Below are 15,210 nucleotides of genomic sequence, written 5' to 3'. Positions count from 1 at the left end.
GCTAATCGGTAGGTAATCGGATCTATAAGTGTCAATAATGCGAATAGCGGCGGTGTCCTGCAGCGCTTTGCGCAACTGTACAATGCGTCTGAAACGTTTCTGTGTTGCACATGTTCTTGGTGACGTACACCTGTCCGGTGATCCGTTATTGCGAAAACCGTAATATGTTTACCGGCAAGGCAGAACTCCACAGCGGTATTTGCACCATCGTGCGCAGGCTTCTTATAGAAGTTCATATGGTTACTTGGCAACCCGCTTGCTGGTCAGCAATCAGAGCAGTAACTAGCTCCCATCAGTTACAAAAGCTACAAGAAAGAACCGCTATCAGCGAAATGTATAGAGCTGTCATGTTAAGCAGCTGAAACAATGCCAATAAGTTGTTTCGGAATGAAACTGATTACCTTCAGCAAGAATTGGAAAGTTTTTGATATACTAAGAGAGTTTTCATTCAAATGAAGCACAATTGGTCGCAGTTAATAAATTTTCAAGCGAACAATTATGTGCATAGGTGTTTAATGCTGCATTGTATAGATATACATATATATTAAAACATTTGATAATGCATCGAAGTATCTTAAGATACAATTGGAATGTAACGTATCGGATACAATCAGTGTTGCAGTATCTTGTATCTGTATCCCAAATACTTCTTGCCTGAGTATCTTGTATCGTATCGCGATACAATTTCAAAGTATCTTTGCCCAGCCCTGCGTGGAACGCGAAGAGGAACGCTACGCGCGTCGTGTCTTCCTCTAGCTTGGCCGTTAATTCTCACAGGGCGAGCGGGGAACGCAGTCGACAGGCGCGCGAGAGGGGTGAGCGTAGGAGAGGAGAGAGAGAGGGCGAGGGGCGCGCAGGCACTGTCACTCATCGCGGCGTTGCACCATCTCCCGCTAAAGGGAACCATGAGTGTAGAGGGGGGAGAGGCGAAGTGGAGAGGGTTTGAGCATGCGCAGTAAGGGTGGTCCGGATGCACACCACCAGATTGAACTCCGCCATAAGAAGCTTCGCATCTAAAAATGGCTATCGTATCGTACACGTGAGGCATACGAGCCATATGACGACGTGGCATATTATAGGCTTGAGTGGTCTCGCCGTTTAAATTGGGCGCAGGTAACACACACTTCGGCCGGAGCACGATTATGTATTCTGTTTATGATTGATTGGTTGATTGATTGATTGAGTAATTGATTGATGGACTGATTGTGATGGCTATCAGTTGTCTCTTGGTTGAACTTGCCCCTTGCTTGGTGGGCCAAGGAGGCGTTGGGTGCGGCATTCGTAGCCGCTAAGAATTTAAATGCATGAAACATTTAAACGGCACCACTTCAGGCATCTTCATTATCTTGCGGTCGTTTGGTTACAGGATAAAAAGAAAACATAGTTCCTATTTTGCAGCACATTATATTGTGCAGGTTATGAGTGAACCTATTTGGATAGGCAGCAGAACACTGCTCCATAACAAGGTCGTGTACGGTGGCTATTGATGATGGCTTTAGCTAAGCGTGCCCATATTTATTGGCTCCATCGACAGCGCTATTATTGCCACATACGTCGTACGCGGGCTGTGTGTAGGGATGGCTTTTGGCTCTCCCGTAGGGAGAGTACACAGCACTTTGAATCGTCAGTCTTTCTCCTAAGCACACCCAGTGAACATTCCCGTGTGTACACAAGTTAACCTTTTAAGGGTCGATTTTTTTCGAAAAATGAAAATAGAGCTGCTTGTACTATAGTAAGGCAAGGACGCAACCGACAGCGAAGCTGGGCGGCCTTCCTTGTTTCATTATATTTTAACGCGATAAGCTGAAAGAGTTGGATTTACAGAAATCCCGGCGTTGGCGTCGTTCTTTGTGAGTAAAAAATCAGCGTTGATTGTGAGCGAAAATTCGAACTAGATCCAAATAAAAACCTCAAAAAGCCCCTTATGCATTCACCTAAGCCGACGCGAATGCGAAAGCCATCTACTCTTTCTTCTCAGTCGATTGCTGATCCTACACCACCACCCACTGAACGCTTTCTGCACCTGACGTGGTTATGCAGTGCCTCCAGGATCGGAGGCCCCTCACATAATTTTGCACTGCCTCCGTGATCGGCCCACCTTTGACGAAGTTACGAGATCATGTGATGTTATCACGTGACGTTACGTCACAGTGGCGTCATGATAACATCAAGTATTTTGGCGATCTGTGACGTCATTATGACGTGATATGGCGACGTTGTCGTGTGATGATTTCTCGCATCACTCGTCCCCGACGCCACCGGACGCCAACGCCGTCGGTTAATTTTCGCGTTTGATGAGGCATCTGAAGCTTTCGCCTTATTAAATATTAAAAATCTTCAGTTAGAGTGAGAATCAAACCCAGGACTTTAGCGTGGAAAGCAAGTCTTCTACTCCAGAGCCACGCCAGTGCTGCTTGAAACATTTTCTTGAAGAAACGGTATACGAATGTCATGTAGCGCGACAATTCTCCTTAACGCACGTAATATTGCGTGGCAGAAGCGTAGAATCGCGCCAGGCGTCAAAAGAAGTGAATTGTGCAACGATTGGTTGGTTTAAAGGCCCCAATTTACAAAGCGCACGGGAGTAATTGATCATAATTATAGCAACATTATCAAGAAAGTCTGCAGCTTCATAGATGCGCGTGTTACCTTACGGACGCGTGGTGGGTACTTCGCCAAATCGAAAAAGGAGGAATTATGGCGTAATCGGCACTTCGCAACTGAAGTTGCAGTAAGCATTCCAGGATAGTTTGAAACGGCCAACGTTATGCGCACAGGCGCTCCTTTGCTAGCGGCACGGTTGCGGGGTCTACCGAGACGGGATGCCAGGCTAGGCATTGAGAAGGCGATTGGAACGGGGCCGATTACGCAACGCGTTCTACGCTTGAAGGCGAAGCTCAAGCGTCCTTCGAGTTTTTTTTAGGAGCGAAGCTCCTTAAGGCGGCACCCGTTCGTCCCTCGTAGTCGTAGTCGTAGTGAGTAACCAGTCTTACGCTTTGACCTCCAAGGTGGTGCCGGTGGGCGATTTTTCCTGTGCGTTGTTGAACAATAAAAAATTCGCAGCGTTAGCTAAAAGCCGACTTCTTCTGTCTCTCATTCCCATTAGCAGTCATTCTTTACCTCCAAGGTAGTGCCTGGTGAGATTTCTCCTGTGCGTGATTAAACAATAAAAATTTTGTTCAAAACGCCGTTGATTGATGAAATAAACCAACGAAAGACGCCAGATGTTCTGTAAAAGCAAAACGAAAGAACGCCAGATGTTTCTAAAGCAAAACGAAAAGGCGCCAGCTGCTTAACGAAAGACGCCAGATGTTTGCTAAAGCAATGGTTTTCTAAACAATGAAAATTCACAGCGTACATGTAAAATTAAAGTGAGCTGCAAGTCGTCATAACTCATCGAACCTTTAGTATAAACGCGCCCGATCTCGCGTCGGTGATGATGTACTGGGCAGAATTCACGGAAGATTCACGGTTTACCGATGAACCTCCGCAGCTTCGCCCACTCATCATCATTCACTCCGTGGATATGCTGTGATTTTTTTTCTTTCTTTCATCTTCTTTCTCTGTTCTGTTTCTTTCTATTTCGTTCTTTCTCTCGATGTCGATTTCTTTCTCTCTCTTTGTCGCACTTTCTGTTTGTTGTCTTTCCTTTTTCACTCTTTTAATTCTTTCTTTCTCTCCGTTCTTTATCTCTTTTTTGTCTCTGTTTTCAGTTTTAACACAAAAGTGTTTTATGCCGAGGTCCACCAAGACTTCGGTGACGTATTTCCGTCACCGGAAATACGGTGACGGAAAAAATATACACAATCAGATGGCAAAGAAAAAAAGGTACCGTCAACGGGCATCGAACCCACGACCACTCGTTCCGCAACAACAGATGCCGGACACTCCATCCACTGCGCCACGATCTTTTTTTTTTTTTGTCTTTATTGCAGGGCTTCAGTTTTCATGGAGATTGGGAGCTCACGCCAAATTATTTTATGAACGTCCCCTGCGCCACGATCACAGACTCTGGAGGCCTTACGAACGCGCCTTTTATATCTACCACTCTCCCGGTCGGCTGGGTGGTGTTGACCTTTGGGGCTGGTAAGGTAAAGTAATTCGTCATTGCTGTGGCCTCCGCGACTAGCACCTGCAACGCGTTACGCGTCCGTCCCATTCGGCGCGTTTTCAATAGAAGTTCAATTTTGTCAATGCCTTAACACACCGCGAGGTGGCGACCTTTGCCCAAGCGTCGTAAAAGCGTCGGCATCGCTCAGCATCACGCTAATACAAACCAAGAATAGCTCTGAAACGCGCGCCTGCCTCACCTGACTGTAACACCGCGTTCCATGCTCACGCGCTCGCCCCGAGAAAACTCGCGGCCGGGCTACCGGGGCGGCACGACGCGCTTTGCGTCTCCCTCTAGTCCAGCCGTGGTATTCAATCACATTTAAACATGCCGCGGGATGGCGACCAAGTTCTGCGTCCAATATGCGACGCTCTTCTGGCTATCACACCTCGTTCTCTGATTACGCTTTCACCGTTAACTACTACAGCTACCACAAGGGTTTGTTTAATCATTTAAGATGGACGGTAGTCGTCGGGATGGAGATCTACCACCAATCATCAAAGTGGGCGCATACGCTTTAAAAGGCGCCATTAGCTACCACACATCAATATACATTGTGCAAACTCTCTTATATCAATGTACAGTAAGCATTCAGTTACTTCTATAAGGGCACGCTTTACTTTCGTGTTATTCAGATTCCCATGACGGAGGGATCAACCGTGTTTTTTTTTCTGTTTATATGTATTTTCTTCTATCTTTCTACACTTTTTGTCTTCCTTCCCTTTCTCTCTACTTCTTTCTCTGTATTTCTCAGTTCCTCTTTCTTTCTATCTCTTTCTCGATCCCTGTATCTTTCTTTCTCTCTTTCTGCTTCTATCTAGATCTGTCTTTTATATCTCTTTTTTTTGTCTGTTCCTCTCTATATCGTCCTCTATTTCATTCTTTATCTTTTTACCTTCTTTCTCTTTCTTCCCTTTCTTTCTTTATATGTCTCTTGCTTTGCTTTTTTTATTTCTCTCTCTCTATCTCTGCACTCGTTCTCTGGCTCATCCGAGCTAATGCATCCGACGCCGTTCAAGCCGGTGCAGCTGGAGAGCGAGCTGGCATGTTGATAGTTTTTGCGAAGGCGAATCGGGGGTTTGCCGAGCTTAAACAGATCCGCTGTTGATATCTTACCCAGATGGTCAAATTGCTTCACTGCGGAATTTGAATTTACGAAATGTGTATAGTCGGGAAAAAATTCCTAAATTCCGGAGCATTCCTAAAGGTGTTTGTTCCACCAGGTGACTCTCGTGCCTCGGCGTAGTGGTCTCAGCATCGGGCTCCGGCACTGGAATGGTTGAATCTCAAATGCCGCCGTCGGCGAGGTTTGATTTGTTAATTTATTCATATAATTACGCACCACTTCACCGTCCCAGCGCTTTCCATCTTTGGTCGCCACTTCTGTTGGCGCCCATTCGCAACTTCGCGAACGCAGTCGGCTTCAGGTCGCATCCACGGACGATTTCACCGAACTGAGTCCCGTTTCTGCCGATTAAAAAGATTAGCTGAGCTTGCGCTAAGTCGCGCAATGCTGGGTCAGGGCAGAGCTGGTGGACACCTAGCTGGTCCTGGCTTGGCTGAATATTTATCCTCTGACCTGTCTTTTTCCCACTCCTTGCTATACTATGCTATACATGGCTATGCTTGCTCTGTTTTTTTATATTTTTATGCTGTCTTTCTATACCTTTCTCTCTACGTCTATTTGTTTCTATGTGTTTTTTTTTCATCTTTCTTCCCTTTCTTTCTCTATGTCTTTTTCTATCCCTTTCTTTTTATGTCTTTCTTAATCTCTCTCCCTCTCTGTGTATTCTTTCTACTTTCTCTCGCCTTCTATCCTTTTCACTCTTTCTTCCCTTTCTTTCTATTTCTCTCTGTCTCCTTGTACATATATATATATATATATATATATATATATATATATATATATATATATATATATATATATATATATATATATATATATGTACTGTTTCACCCGTCCTGCTTTCCCTCACTTCCCTTTCCCATCCCCATCCCCTAGCGTGCCTTCATAGCCGAGTGGAACCTTCGGATCGTGGGGACGCGAGACTTCCGCCAAGAAATTTTTTTTAGGGGCGAAGCTCCTTAAAGCGGCACCAGTTCGTCCCCGTCGTAGTGCGTAACCAGTCTTAACTCTAGTACCAGATCTTGACCTCCAAGGTGGTGCCGGTGGGAGATTTCTCCTGTGCGTTGTTGAACAATAAAAAATTCGCAGCGTGCGCGTTAACTAAAAGCCGAATTCTTCTGTCTTTCATTCCCCATTAGCAGCCATTGGCATGTTCCAGTAGGAAACGTTAGTAGAAGTAGAAGTGTAAGTGTTACCTAAAAGCCGACTTCTTCTGTCTCTCATTCCCATTAGCAGCCATTGTTTACCTCCAAGGTAGTGCCTGGTGAGATTTCTCCTGTGCGTGATTAAACAATAAAAATTTTGTTCAAAACGCAGTTGATTGATGAAATAGACCAACGAAAGACGCCAGATGTTTTCTAAAAGCAAAACGAAAAGACGCCAGATGTTTCTAAAGCAAAACGAAAAGACGCCGGCTGCTTAACGAAAGACGCCAGATGTTTCTCCTCTCCTACGGTCCACCCCCCCACCCCTATCTTGCCCCGCGGCGCAGCGGCACCGACGCAGGCAGCGTCGCGAGGCAGCGTCTTGATTGAAAAAACCGACCGCTCGCGCTGCACAACCGTTCACTGACCACCCCGTATACAGAGGCACTGAATTTTGACCTCCAAGGTAGTGCATGTGTGCGATTTCTCCTGTGCGTGATTAAACAATGAAAATTCACAGCGTACATGTAAAATTAAAGTGAGCTGCAAGTCGTCATAACTCTCATCGAACCTTCAGTATAAACGCGCCCGATCTCACGTCGGTGATGATGTACTGGGCAGAATTCACGGAAGATTCATGGTTTACCGATGAACCTCCGCAGCTTCGCCCACTCATCATCATTCACTCCGTGGATATGCTGTGATTTTTTTTGCCAAGAATTTCTCTCTTTCTCTATCTATCTTTCCCTCTTTTTTCTCTCATTCTTTCTCTCTCAGTACTCGTTCTGTTGCCCGTCAGAGGTATTGCATCCGCAGAAGAATTGTTGTCTGGGCAAGTTGGAATTGGTTATGCATCGTGGTGTGTCGCACTTTCCTTTTGTCCTTGGCGCCGCCCGCTTCAAATATGCATTATAAGAGGACGAAGAGGACGAAGAATAAGAGGAATAAGCGGACGAGGAGAGCGCGTGCCGGCTCATGATGGTGATAATTTTCTATCTACGACACACGGCAAACCTCGAGCATAACAGCTATGCTGTAATAATAAGTCGATGAAGTGGCGCGCCGAAAGCGCTCTCGTGCACCACGAAATACCACTCCGCCAAACAAGTCATGCTTTAACTTTTATAAAAACACGAGCGTTTTAGACCCGCTTGAGCGGTGGCTTCAGCGGTAACTGTAGTTAACTGGATGGAGTAATTTCTTCGTTCCCGTCGCTACACCCCTCTCTCACAGCAGCAACGCTTACCCTTGCGTCCGGGTCTCCAGATGTTGAGGTAGAGGCAGTCGTCCGAGTCGGTCGTGGTGACTGTCGGCAGTCTGGGCAGGGGTCTCCACGGGTATTGCGGACACGAAGGCATGCCTCCAGGGCGTAGCGCCATGCCCGGTCGGTACTCGACGAAGGCGGCCTCCGCGAAGCGCTCCGACTTCCCGACGTGGTCGAACGGGATGCCGAGGTACTCGGTCACGTTGCCGACGGCGCTGCCGCCGGGGAAGCTCTCGCAGTGGTCGACCCTCTTCACGACGCCTCCCAGGCTGTCTGCCAGGGGAGCCAGTTCGCTCCCGGAGAACCACACGAACCGGTACAGTAGCGCCAGCAGAGCGCATAGCGAAATAATGGCCACTGTCAAAAAGGCTGCGAAGAGGCGCACAATTATGGGATTCGGAATAGGCGCCATTGGAGCATAGATAGGGAGCATTGACACGAATTTTAAAAATTTTCGGATTGTTGCTCTAAATAAAAAAATCACAGCATATCCACGGGGTGAATGATGATGAGTGGGGCGAAGCTACGGAGTGAATCATCTGTAAACCGTGAAACTCTTCCGTGAAATGCGCCCAGTACATAATATAAAGAGTGTGAAACATCGTGTATATATTAAACATCAAACTTTTATTGTACTGTTGGTTTACGTGGTCCCTTCATTATCACTTGCGATCGGTGAAATGCAAGGAAGAAGTCCGCCCCCGAGCGAAAGAGCGCCAAGAGCGACCGCATTCCCCGCTCGCCCTGTGCGAATTAAAGGCAAGGCTAGAGGGAAGACAGGACGCGCGTTCCACGACGCGAGGTCGGTAGCATGCCCAACGAAAGCCAACGGAACGCGATCGTGCAAGTGCTCCGGCTTCGCATCGCCTCATGGTTCCATTTAGCGTCCCAAAACCAAACATATTGCTCAAGGTGTGCCTTGCGTTTTTCGTAGAAATAATTTCTTTATCATGTACATTAAGACGAAAAGTTGAAAGCTCACTAGAGTGTATCGCCCGCAAAGTATGTCTTTTAGTGTGATTTAACTCTCGTACGGCAGGGTCCTCGCGCCGTTGCCGGTCCACCTCGCCCGTTGACGATCGGGCGAGGTGGCTACATATAACTACTACTACTACACTTTAAGAAAAACATCTGGCGTTCTTTCGTTCTGCTTTTACAAAACATCTGGCGTCTTTCGTTGGTTTATTTCATCAATCAACGGCGTTTTGAACAAAATTTTTATTGTTTAATCACGCACAGGAGAAATCTCACCAGGCACTACCTTGGAGGTAAACAATGGCTGTTAATGGCAATGAGAGACAGAAGAAGTCGGCTTTTAGCTAACACTTACACTTCTACTTCTACTAACGTTTCCTACTGGAACATGCCAATGACTGCTAATGGGGAATGAGAGACAGAAGAATTCGGCTTTTAGTTAACGCGCACGCTGCGAATTTTTTATTGTTCAACAACGCACAGGAGAAATCTCCCACCGGCACCACCTTGGAGGTCAAAGCGTAAGACTACTACTACGACCACGATGACTACGAGGGACGAACGGGTGCCGCCTTAAGGAGCTTCGCCCCTAAAATACGGGTGTCGAGAAACCAAAAAGGAGTATTGTGGTGCCTGGGAATACATGGAATATATTTTAATTACCGCTACCTTAAAAAGAAGCTTTCGGTCTTGATATCTAGGGAGCGGCTTCTGGGTGACGTTTTATAGCAGTGCGACGTCACGGGGGTGAAGAAACTCGCGACGTACTAGTGGCAAGTCCGTCATCTGTTAGTGGTGCACATAAACAGCTATGAGTGAATTGTCGTCCACTGACAGTGATTTGGGCGATCTAGGCTGCATGCAGGACGCAGCGCTCGCAAACTCTGGAGAACTGTGTTGACTCTTCGGGATAATGTCCATTGCAGTGGGGCTGGCTTGCAGATGCTCAGCGACGAAAACTTCAAAGTCAGATTAAAATATTTCATACGTGTTCACTGGCTGTGGTGTGTGGAGAGCGTTGACACAGCATACCAATGAAAAAAGAAAAATGCCCCTTTTGCGATGTCTCAAAATTGTGTCAGTACTCCTTTAAAGGGCCCCTCACCAGGTTTAACAATTTTGAGCTAACGAGCGCAATGCATACACTGGGCGTTCACGATCACGTCTGCCAAAATTTGCAACGCTACGCGCCGCGGAAATGGGTCAAATTTCAAGGTGAACGCTGCTTGACTTTCCTCTCGCGAGCGCGCGCTTTAGAGAATGAGGGGATGACGTACATGAGAAAATGGCCCTACGTAGATGGTAGTGCTGTGACGTCGCCAACAGTAGCACGTGACGCTGCGATAATTATTTGACACGACATGTGTAGTTTGTGTAATTTTTTGCTTGAATAGATTAATAAAACTTGAGAGAAATAATGAGACACACAAAGGGAATGTGTGCGTCTTTTTCATTTTTTTTTTCGTGAATCGCAGCGAGATGGGGGGCTAATGTGCCTCCCTTTCCCATGCGTTCGTGTCCCCGCGGTTCGCGCATCGAACAGACGCCAGCCCTGGAAACGAAAGTAATGTTCTGGCGCGTTCGAGCACTCATTATGCTCCTCTACTCTACCGCGTCCTAGTAAACGTTAATGCAGCACTGGCTCATGATACCGCCGCTCTCGTGCCCGTACAAATGTCTCAACTTTCATGCCCGTCCCGCAGAAACAGGCAGTACACCACAGAGAACGCCGACAAAACGCCCATGGCCGCTACATAAAAAAAAGGTAGCGACCGTGCAACGCCGCTCGCGTGCTCGGGCTGGCTCGGGCACGTCATGCGCACGTGACCATGCATGCGCATGACGTGTTCATGCGTATGTGTCAAGTGAAGAGGGCATGGAAGGGATTTGGCTTGCGAAGGCTATACGGGGCGAGTGGCGAGGGTTTAAAACTCGCCTCCTCGCATCATGGTTTCGCGCCGCTACAAATTATTGTTTTTCTCAGCTCGTAATGAACCGATTTGAAAAATTCTTGCGGCATACTGCTATTCATTCGGCCCACAACAACTTCCAACGTCTAACTAAAATTTGCTATGTGGCCTGGTGAGGGGCCCTTTAAGGGAAACGTTGTCTGTATGAACGGCTGTCTGACAGAGCAAACTACGTCTTTATTGATACAAGTCAACTATATGTGGCTCAGTTCGGTCAGGTTTTAGGGTGGCTTGCCACGGGACATGGTTGAAGGTAACGGAACGCCTCACGCGCCTCCCTGTATTACACAGTAAGGCTAACCCACAACCACATTCAGCGGCACATCTCAGCAGCTGTACCTGATATCTTTCGCTCTCCTTTGGTAATCATCATCCCCGTGGTTTCTGTCCGATTATTAGCAAGTTTTGAATGTCGGCTGTGGCAGATAGCACACTTCCACTGAATGTGGTGTAAACTACCAGAGAAGGCAGAAAAAATTTGCATGAACAACCGCAGTAAACATTTATCTGAGCACATTTTTGTTTCTCAACTTCAAAGTGGGTTTTGAAGCGGCAAGTCAAGGGTGATGCTGATGAAACCGTTCCATTATACAATGCGAGTACCTTACCACAGCGCCGGCACTCTAGAAGTGTAGAAGACGAGTCAAAGTCCGATTTCGGGAGTATGTGTTACTATAAAATTGTCGAAAGTCGGTTTAAGCGTCGAAACTTGTGAGATGACTAGGGTAATCTAGACGTATGTTCTGTACCTTCACAGCAAACCGCCATTTTGCGGTGGGTTCATTAGTGAGAAAAAAAAAAACCAAACAAAAACGCACAAGCAGGCACATTTGCCGCATGTGTCTCGACGGCTACATGGCAACCAGATGCTAAACTGCAAGCCACGATTATGAACCCCTTACGCTGGTGTGACCAGGCATTGATGACAGCCAAGTGCAAGAACGCCAGTGTACCGTGTTTTTGTGTTTTCAGAAAACAACGCCACGTGGTTCCATTCGAAAAAAAAAAGAACTCATAGGGTCCTTTATGCATTCGCCGAAAATGACTCAAAGGCGAAGGCCATCTTTTCTTCTACGTCTACTGTATTGATCTGCCTCGCCCGATGAAAGCTCTCTTCGCTTAACACGGTTTTGCACTGCCTCCGGTATTGGATGCATTGCAAGATTTCTGCACCTGACGTACCTCCGGGATCGGCCCACCTGTGACCGAGCGACGCTCATGAGATGACGCAATCACGCAAAGTCGCGCTGTGTGGCGTCACAATGGCGTCATGGGAACTTCACACATTTCGTCGACCTGTGACGTCATGCGATAACGTCACATTCGGTTACGTCACGTTTTTCGTATACTCGTGTTGACATCGACGCCGGCCTCGCAAAGGATAGCCAGAGCCTGCCAAATCTCGAAAACACCGACGTCAACGATCAATTTCAGCGTTTGATGAGGCATTCGAGGCTTTCGTCTTAATATTCAGAAAGCCCTCCCTCCTACTGTAGTGCCTCAACCCGTACGCAGGTTGCTTCTGTATGTCAGGTTATATCAATCAATCAATCAATCAATCAATCAATCAATCAATCAATCAATCAATCAATCAATCAATCAATCAATCAATCAATCAATCAATCAATCAATCAATCAATCAATCAATCAATCACAAGTACGAGTAAACTTTGTAGAACAAGTAACTTTTTTTTTAAATTAAGCGCTAATACAGAAGAACCTACGAGAGGAATAGCAGAAGGGGTTCTCTTCGTTCAGTGTCAAATTTACATCGGCCTTCACGGGTAGTAGGAGTACAGACAACCGAGCGAGCGCCAAAAATCGTGTACGTAACGCAAAAAGTGCATCACCTTTCCGACATGGTTATATATGGCTTCGTAGAAATCAAATCACGTTGGGATGGGTGAACTTGAATATGGGCTTGGATCAAACTAATTTTGCGGTTGGTGCGAAGGTGGGCGTGATATGGGCCAGTTTACAGGAGCAAGGTGTCATTAGCTGGCCAGTGTGTACGGGCGAGCGTTTCGTTGAGCGCTACTCACCGAACGCCGAAGCAGAAATCTTCCTCGTGGAAGTGCTGGCTACACGCGCGTGTAGTAGCCGAAGGTTGTTTACCATTTCGAAGTTTCAGGATCAAAGCTTCACGCAGCTTCTTGCCCTGCAGACACGTGTGAAGGCAGACACCGGGCTCCGTTGCCCACGTCTTGCACTGCAGCACCCAGTACTTGCATACCGTATCAGACGCCTTCAAAGACAGCCACTGCATATGGCAATGCTTTCAAGTGTTGTCAAGCGCCCAGCCGAAGCGGGAAGACCTCCCCATTTAAGGTGGCGGTCCCACTCCGGCGAACCCCCCTCCGCATTTTACGCATTGTTTGCGGACACACTATGCTCGCTGCGCTTGACAAATAAACATTAATTGTAATAATTCAGAAAGCTTATGATCTCCGCTTTCTAATGACACCTGGTGTTAATGCCTGTTCGGAAGCGTTACCTAATAGCAATGAAAATAGTTGGAGCAACAAAAGGCATTTTCGTTGTACAAGCCTCCGTTGTACGGCCAGTACGGCGAAACTGTTCAACATAACAAGACCAAATTTACCGTGCCTTTAGAATAAGTGCTATTTAGGGTTTGTATGAAGCGATATTAGCCATAAAATAATTAGTAATTTATTTACGCTCCAATGAATATGGGCAAAATATTAAAAGCTTTTGTGAGAATATCTTTTTTACTTTTCAAAGCAGAACAATATTATTTAGTGGCTACGTAGACTACATTACACTTATTTTCCATGCGAAGTTGCTTTGTGTTCTGACGAAAACTTGATGAATTATTATTGTGTCAATGCGGCAGTTTATGGCTGTACTTGGTCACGCATTACCGATGAAGCGACAAAACTATACAAGCTGCTACTGTGAACTTCTACATAATGAAGAAGCAAGGCCCTTTCTATGATTCTATGAAGAGAAAATTCCTTTATCTTTATTAGGCAAGCTGCAAGAAAGCAGTGAATTTACGTAATTTTCCTGCTGACCAGTCCCGTAGAAACTCGCTTTTTTTCTTTTAGACGCTAATTGCCAACGAGTATTGCACATTAGTAGATGCATATTGTGTCTTTTATCTACTTGTGCTCACTAACTTGACCACTCAGTGCTTCAAAACAAAATATTTTCAATGAATCATAAGTCTCACAGGCGTTTTTTGGTGGTAGCTCCATCTATGAAATGAAACATCAAGTTGCTTTTATGCGAGTTCAAGCGTTCGCCAAAAGTGGCGCAATTAAACATAATAAAACGGGTATAACAGGCACGAATTATATCTCTAGGCCTCATAGTTTGCTTCACTAGCTAAGTCTAGTCGCCGCGCGTAACAAACATCAACCGTAAAAGGAGGAGGGCTTAGTGATAAACCCTTTCCACTCGCCCCACGTCAGCAGGTGGGCGGTTTCATCAAGCGGAAAATGGTTTCGGTATGCAGGAAGATTGCGCGTTCGTCACGCGTTCTTAGAACCGGTGTTCCCCGGCACGTCTTTAGTAATGTGCATCTCTTTGTGGTTCAGCTGCTTGTGTTTTGCGCGTTCCTTTGAGTGTTTTCGTGCCTGTGAGGTTCGAAATTGTGAAAGGAAGGACGCTGACATGCCGTGTGAATGATACGTATGTAGCGCCGCTTCAAAGGGGACACGATGGTGAACGTATGAAAGCTTGTCATTGCCGGAATTTTCAAAGTATGCCTGTCGAGCACTGTGCCGACAACTTCCACTGACCAGTAGTGGTAAGTTGTACCCAATCAGGTAATTACGTCCTAGTTGCAACGATGCGACAGAAGCGAGACTTTGTTGAAGATGCAGAACGTTCTAGTCAACGTGGCAGAATATTCAATGTACGGGACCCTGGAAAAGTTATATTGTGCTTTGTGAAAAGACGCACTCACTTCGGATAAGACGATCACTGTCTTTGCCACTAATGAGGGCTACGGTGTCAGGAAACAGTTCGACTGAGGAGGACTACTCTACCTAGTGGGGATAACGCTGTTGCGCACTGCTACTTTGTCGTAAAGCGGCTTGCTGCGTAGCCAGAACTACTACTAATGATCGGATCACAACTAGTTCGCAGCAAAGTACAAGGCGGACAGTGCAATGTCTTGTCAACGAAGAATAACCTGACTTAGACGCACGTGAGAGTGGCCACATTAACAAAATAGTGCCGATACATATGCTACTGACGAACATTTTGTTGAAAAACTTTTGCGGCAACCTAAATGGAAAACTTGTCGATGGTGCCTGTAAGTCAAAATAAAGGAAAACCACAGCTTTCCACAACAAATAAGTGTATTCATGCTTTTATAGAACAAGCATAAATAAAAACTGGATTATGTAAAAGCCTACATGACCGGTCATGTAAGCCCCCAAGGCGAACCTGTCCAGCTCTGACCCAGTGCAGCAACAAGCCCTGGTCGACCGTCGTGCCCGGGCGGCGGCAAGAGCCAATGGTCTTCCGGGCTAGGAGGCCCACCCCCAATAGCGACTTATTTCTACCAATAAATGTTGTATTCTCTCCCTCCAAAGGGGGGGGGGGGCAGCCCCCTCGTGTGCACGCCTACGCTGGCCGATGTACCTATA

General features: G+C 46.5%; 1 protein-coding gene across 1 annotated transcript in view; it reads right to left on the bottom strand.

The window, feature by feature from the left end:
- The window catches only part of LOC119385643 (cholinesterase), a 41,583-nt gene extending 33,525 nt beyond the window's left edge, over positions 1–8,058 (bottom strand). Inside the window, exon 1 of the mRNA XM_037653046.2 lies at positions 7,629–8,058. Coding sequence (XP_037508974.2) covers positions 7,629–8,058 — 430 coding nt within the window. The remainder of the gene's footprint in view (positions 1–7,628) is intronic.
- Positions 8,059–15,210: the final 7,152 nt, after the last annotated feature.

This window comes from Rhipicephalus sanguineus, chromosome 3, assembly GCF_013339695.2.
Source record: "Rhipicephalus sanguineus isolate Rsan-2018 chromosome 3, BIME_Rsan_1.4, whole genome shotgun sequence".
In the NCBI taxonomy this organism is placed as follows: domain Eukaryota; kingdom Metazoa; phylum Arthropoda; class Arachnida; order Ixodida; family Ixodidae; genus Rhipicephalus; species Rhipicephalus sanguineus.
The sequence above is the reverse complement of the archived record's forward strand: the minus strand, read 5'-3'. Positions and strand labels throughout refer to the sequence as shown.